A 6,787-nucleotide genomic window follows, 5' to 3' on the forward strand; every position below is an offset into this window, starting at 1 on the left:
GTGTGTGTGTATGTATATATATTAATCTATCTTTTTTTTTTTTAGAGATAATTACAACATACTATTAACCCTGTAACTCGAATTCTTTCTCCCTTGACCCCCAAACACTTTGTGCATGTGTGTATTAATCTATCTTGTATATACCTATATATACAACATAAGCTAAACTATAGACACAACATTCTGTCTCTTATTTCTTTCTAAAAAAAAAACTAATAAATAAAACAACATTACTTTCTAATTTCTTTCAATATTAATTTTTTATTTATTAATTTCATGCATTTTTGCTTACTACTCTAACTCAAAAATAATGCTTTTTTTTTTTTTTTTTTCTTGAAACTCATCAAGGACTTGTTTTTACACTTTTTACTAACGTCTTTATCATGGTTTCCTCGTACGTTGATCCCAAAAGGAAACCAAGTCTTCCAATTCTCCTCTTCTACCCAATCAAAATAGGCATCAATCCTTCTTTTTCCTTGCTTCTCAAATCCTTTTCTATTCTTTCCTTCCAACCAACCAATCACATTCGCATGTACGGTTTCGTGTGTAAAGTGTCATGGCATTGTTGTGGAGGATAATCCTATTGATTACCCTATAAATAATGCAAATTAGATGATAGTTTTTAAGAAAGTGATTTCTAGACAACAAACACCAAAATTTCAAGTCATGGCCCCTGAAATCGTGGACCCCAAGGCCAACCTTGCCGATGAGCTCGGTATGATCTCTTTCCTTTCCCAAGATTATTTGACTCTATTATTTTTGTTTCTTATTTATTTCATTTAAATATTCTAATAAAACAAGATCAAGATTGTCATACTCCCTAAACCCTATGCAAACACATCAAACAAATGAATAATATTTCAAATTTGCTCTTGAACCAAAAAAAAAAAAAAAAAGGATTGATATCTCAACTACAGCTAGCTCTTCGTTTGTTTCGACATCAAATTTTTCCTAGATTTTTACACATTAATTTTTAAAATATTTTAATACACCACTTTAAAATGTTTAATGTAGAACAAAAATCAACCTAAACATAAGCACAATCAAACACAACACAGCTACAAACACCACACCCCAGCCGTAGCCAACCACCACACCCACCCTCCACCACAACCAAAACCACCTCCACTGCCACCACAATCACAATCAATCTCATAGGAAAAAAAAAAGAAAAAACTCAACCACAGCGCAGCAGCCACCACCACCACCACCTAAAATCCAACACCGCCACCACTGCCAAATCCATACCCACAAACCCAAACAGACCGGACTCCACCACCAAACAGACCAGACTCCACCACCTAATGACCCACCAAAACCCAAACCCACACAACCCAGCCACCGATTCCCACAACCCAGCCACCGATTTCCATAACCCAACCACCGATTCATCAATTCCACAGCCCAGCAACCACCGTGACCCACACCTCAACCTCGACCACAAACGCCGATGTCCACCACAGACGCCGATCCCCACAAACCCACACCCTCAACCACGCCGATCTGAGAGAGATGGACCGAGAAAGAGAAAGGAGAGAACAAAACAGATAGTGGGGAGAGAGGAAGAGACGAGAGAAAAGCAGAAAGGGAGAGAGAGTAAACTAAGATGTGGGCCCGGGTGAAAAAATAAAAAATATTAAACAAGTTTGCAACTCAGCTACAAATTTTTTAGAAATAGGAACCGGATGAAGGGGAAAAAAACCTATTTGAAAGTTTTTTTGAAGAGCTACTATTTTTATCATTTCAATTTTTTTTAGTTGATGGTTTTAAGGAAATTTCAATAATAGTAGAAGTTTTTAAGATATTTTGGTCTTTAAAATTTTGAGAGTATTTTTATCACATTAAATATTACCATGGCATTTTTGGCTATTTTAGAACTTATGATGAGAGAATTTTGATCATTATAAAGGTTTTAGGTGAGGGTTTAAGGGTGTTTCAGTCGTCTTGAAAACGTTGGGAGCATTCGGAGAGCATTTTTGTTACTTTAGAAGTTTTTTTAAGGTATTTTGGTCATTATAGAAGTTTTGTGTGCATTTCAATCATTATAAATGTTTTATGCAAGGTTTTGAGTATATTTTAGTTATCTTAGAAATTTTTAGGCGATTTCTATCATTTTGGAGGTTATTATGGACTATTTTTTATTATTTTTTTTAAGGTTTTATAAGAAATTTCAGTCATTTTAAAGTTTTTAGGGGTATATTGATTATTTACAAATTTTTGAAGTATTTCTCAATTTGGCCGCTTTCATGTTGTTTTGGTCATTCGGAAGATTTCAAGAATGTTTTCATGACTTCAGAGATTATGAGTTATTGTTTTCTCCACATAGGTTTTAAGAGGTTTGTTCTCTTAAAGATATAAGAGGGGCTTTAGATTCATGAGAATGGAAGTTCTATTCTCCTAAGGTTGAAAACGTTTTAAGCTATTTTTGGCATGTAAAACATTTTCAGCATTATCAACCTTAAAGATAATGTATTTCTTGATGACCAAAAAATATTTTGTTTAATCAAGTTTCTCAACAATCTCAAAAAAAAAAAAAAAAAAAAATTCTCAACCACCTCAAATGTCCAAAAATGAGGAAAAATTTTCCTTTTCCTTTTTTGTTTGTTTGTTTTTGCTAAAAAAAATGGGATCTACGTTCGATACATTTTCTTTGTAGAGTATTTCTATGCTTGTACAATTATTAATCAAGATTTCCATCCCCTAGTTTTCTTTAATATGAGCTTAGTAATGAAAACGGTTCAAATTGATTTAATAAATATTTTGTATATATGTATTGCACCACATATAAATATAAATATTTATATTTGGTATGACTCTTTCTTAATGCTATATTATTTAATAGTAATATTTTGAATTATCAACATTAGATTACAAGTCTTCTTGTTTCTCAAAAAAAGAAAAAAAGCATACAAGTTTTCTTTATTATTAACAAACATGTCAAATTTGGTTTTGACTAATCAATTTTATTTATTGTTTGATAACGTATTTTATGTATAATTTTAAAGTCCAGAAAACTTAAAGTCTATATTTTACAAACATGGATAGACTAAGAGGACAATGGAATAAATAATTTAAAATGTGAAGAATAAATAATTTAAAACGTGAGAGATATAATAAGTGGTGGTTCTAGGAATTTTTTTAGAGTAGTCATTTAAAAACTTAAATTAATTAAAATTTTAATAAAAATAAAACTTGAATATATTATCATCACCAAAAAAAAAAAAAAAAGCCCAAATACATAAAGTATTAAAATTTCCTTTACAAGTTTTCATATTTCAAAATCATTATATGATATGATAGTTTCACTATCAATATTATTAGCTATATCTATTTCAATATACACAATTAAGCAATTATTAAACTACTAATCTCTCATTCAATTACCGACATATTGCCTAAATAAATAACAATATAAACAAAATGCATTATATCTTTTTGAAAAAATATATCACATAAATCCAACAAATTCAGCTAAAGACTAAAGCAAGCGCTAGTAGACTAACTATTTGAAAAGTGTGCATTTTTTAAATAAAAAATAGCAATCTTAAAATATGCCATTTGAAAACACAATTTAAAAAATTACAATTAAACGTTTGATTTGGGCCTTTAAGCTAATTTGTTTGTTTGTGCAATTTTTTAGAAGTGATACGCCCATAATATTTTTGCAAAACTTACGCAACAAAGCCTAGGTGGTAAGTTTTTACTAATTTTAATTTGAACATATTATTAAAATTATTTTTTTATCCATAGGCAGCAACCTACTACTTAAGATTTCTAATGAAAATGTTACGAAAATATTGTGAACATAGCGTTTTTCGCAATTTTTTGGAGAGGTAGAATTTAAGTTTTAATGGGCTCAAATTGTTATTTAAGGTGTTTAAGCATTTTTTAATAGGTACATTTAAAAAAAAATATTCAAGTCAAGGTGGTCATGTGACCATCTTGAACTATACTTGGTGCCGTCCTTGGATGTAATAATATGTCTTCAGTCATTGATTTTGTAATTATAAAATTTTTTATCATTTTTTTTCTTTTTTGTTTACAATTCATGATCAACAGTAAAATCTCTTTCTTATCTATGTGAATAATTTTATGGACAATTTGATAGGAGTCTTGGTGTTGCTGAGAATATGAATTAAGTGCAATAATGAAAATAAAAAGTGTGCCTTTGGATGAGCTTAATTCATCAATTTATTCCTTTCAGAAAACAAAGTCATCAATATATTTAACTTCTTCTTTTTTTTGAGAAGATCAATATATTTAGCGTAGTTTGTTTATTTGTAAAAATTGAATTAAATCTTGAAAAATATGATATTTGAAAAGCCACACGTTCCATTTTAGGATGAAAACAATAACATGTCATGATGGGTGATACAAAGGAAATATATTGTATCATCAATCATGACATACTGTTTATTCATTTTTTAAGTTTCATTGCCCTTAATTTATGATGATTATGCTTTAGCACTGCTTGATTGAAACTATATATTGCCAAACTTGACCCATATCTCATTGCCCTATTGTTATTAGACAGTGTATTAATTAAATATTCCTAATGTATTGCAGCAATCAAAAGAACAAAAAGACATTTTCGTCCAGCGCATTACTTACTTAAAATACAGTCATACTCTTTACTATGTGACACTGGGGTGGAAAAGTATGACTCTAGTGTTTTTGAAGCCAAAGGATACAAATGGTGGGCTCTAATATAATTCTAATTCTTGTTTTTTCTATTCAATTATAAATGTTTACTTCTAATGTAGTGAGTTTTATTTTGCAGGAGGTTGTCTATTTATCCAAAAGGAAACGAGAAAATGAATGGAAGTGGTCACATCTCAATTTACTTGGCAATTGTTGACACCGAAAAGTACACTCTTGGCTGGGAAATTTATGTCAGCTTCAAATTGTTCCTGTTCGATCAAATACAAGACAAGTTCTTGACCATTCAAGGTTTGCTCTCTCATAGTTTCTCATAGTTTATATATATAAACATGCATATTCATCTTTTATGATTGTATTTTGGTATAAGTTGTTAAATTACTGATTTTTCTCAGAAACTTAAACGATAGGAGATGGTAAATTTATTTACGTGTTGGACACCTAAGCTACTATTGAGTAGGGACTCAACACATGAAAATTTAAATAGAATGTGAGGAGGTCACAGAAAAAAAATTTAAACTTAGGACTTTTTATTCTGATACCATTTAAAATTTTCAATTCTCTCAAAAACAAATCTAACATATCTTTTTTTGTGTGTGTAGATTTTGATGGGGTAGTTAGAAGATTCCATGATATCAAGACTGAATGGGGTTTTCACAAATTTCTGGACCTTAAATCTTTCGAAGATATTTCTCAAGGATATCTTGTCAATGATTGTTGCGTATTTGGTGCTGAGCTTTTTGTTCATGAACGCAACGCCAAACGGGAGTTTCTTACTATGATAAGAGAGCCCCTTAACCGTACTATGACTTGGAAGATTGAAAACTTTTCATCACTAGATAAAGTGACATATTATTCTCGAATATTTCAAGTTGGCGATGTGAAATGGTATTAATTTTTATTATTATAAGTTGAACTTTTATTGTTGTAAACAAAAAAGGAAAGTTTCCTTTTTGAAACTTAAAACCTATTGTTTTTAACTCTTTTTATTGAATCCATGCAGGAAATTACTGGTTTATCCCAAAGGAATTTATAATGGAGAGATCAAAGCAATATCTCTCTACCTCTTTTGTTGTGATTGGGTTCTACCTGAGCAAAAGTTTTTTGCAGAATTCAAGATGCGTATAAAGGACCAAGTTAACATGGAAAATCATGTGGAAAAAACAGGTATGTATGCTTATATGTGTGTGTGCACGCACACACACGTGCCTCCCGTTCTCTTTCACAATAGTTTTGTTTCTGTGTAATTTTTGTCTTAAATTTTTTTTTTGTCTTGTCTTGTTTCTTACAGAAAAACATTGGTTCACTACCTCTTCAAATGAATGGGGTTTCCCACACTTTATGCCTCTTAAGGATCTCCAAGATGCATCCAGGGGACTTCTTATGAATGATGCTTTAATTGTAGAAGGAGAAATAATAGTTATGTCTAGTGTTAAGTGATTCCCTAAAATGGCTGTCTAAGAAATTATAGCAAAAACTATACTTTAAATATTGTAAAAACGCATCTTTATCCCGGAATTGTATTTAGGGAGGTTATGGGATTATTATTATTATTGTTGTTGTAATTGCAAAGATGTCAATATTAAAAAAGTTTAAATTTGTCTTCTTTATTTTGAAGCTTGTGCATGCGCTCACATGCACGCATGCACTTTATATACATAAATACACTCATTTACGTATATAAATGTGTGTGCATATATATATATATATATATTTATATTATATAATTATGTATGTATGCATACATGTATGTATGTATGTATGTATTCTCTAAATCATCTTAGTAGTATTTAATAACTAATAAGTGTGTGTGGGGCCCATGGGCCTGATAGCCTCGGCCCATCATATAGCGGGCCCAAGGCCCATGCTGAAGAGCGCAAGCTATTTTTGAGGGAAAGGGGAGGAGAGCCTATTTTCCTAAATCCACGCCGAGGTTACCTTGTCCTCGGCCTGACAAAGGTGATTTTGGGGAGAGGTTAACCCCAAGGTAAGCCGTCACTATCGCATTTAATGCGCTCAACTAACCCTCCTGGCCGCATTAATGGGGAGGTAACCCCTTGGCAGGATAACGTTGGTTAGAGTGAGCCACTTGAGTGCCGATAAGGCCTCTGATGGGACGGACAACCAG

At 31.5% G+C, this 6,787-nt stretch overlaps 1 protein-coding gene across 1 annotated transcript; it reads left to right on the plus strand.

Moving 5' to 3' along the window:
- Positions 1-630: 630 nt before the first annotated feature.
- LOC112017327 (uncharacterized) lies at positions 631-6,258 on the plus strand. Its single transcript, XM_065764442.1, has 6 exons — positions 631-715; positions 4,567-4,696; positions 4,781-4,950; positions 5,262-5,547; positions 5,663-5,826; positions 5,951-6,258. The coding sequence occupies exons 1-6, from the start codon at positions 667-669 to the stop codon at positions 6,097-6,099; spliced, it is 948 nt and encodes a 315-aa protein (XP_065620514.1). The 5' UTR covers positions 631-666; the 3' UTR covers positions 6,100-6,258.
- The last annotated feature ends 529 nt before the right edge of the window (positions 6,259-6,787 follow it).

The sequence above is a fragment of the Quercus suber genome, unplaced genomic scaffold (assembly GCF_002906115.3).
Source record: "Quercus suber isolate HL8 unplaced genomic scaffold, Cork oak 2.0 scaffold_561, whole genome shotgun sequence".
In the NCBI taxonomy this organism is placed as follows: domain Eukaryota; kingdom Viridiplantae; phylum Streptophyta; class Magnoliopsida; order Fagales; family Fagaceae; genus Quercus; species Quercus suber.

Bases quoted from the DNA above. Each gene is read 5' to 3' on its own strand.
- LOC112017327 (XM_065764442.1), top strand. From the start codon at position 667: ATGGCCCCTGAAATCGTGGACCCCAAGGCCAACCTTGCCGATGAGCTC. The intron at 4,951-5,261 runs GTTTGCTCTCTC...TTGTGTGTGTAG, and splicing joins CAAGTTCTTGACCATTCAAG to ATTTTGATGGGGTAGTTAGA. The intron at 5,827-5,950 runs GTATGTATGCTT...TGTTTCTTACAG, and splicing joins AAATCATGTGGAAAAAACAG to AAAAACATTGGTTCACTACC.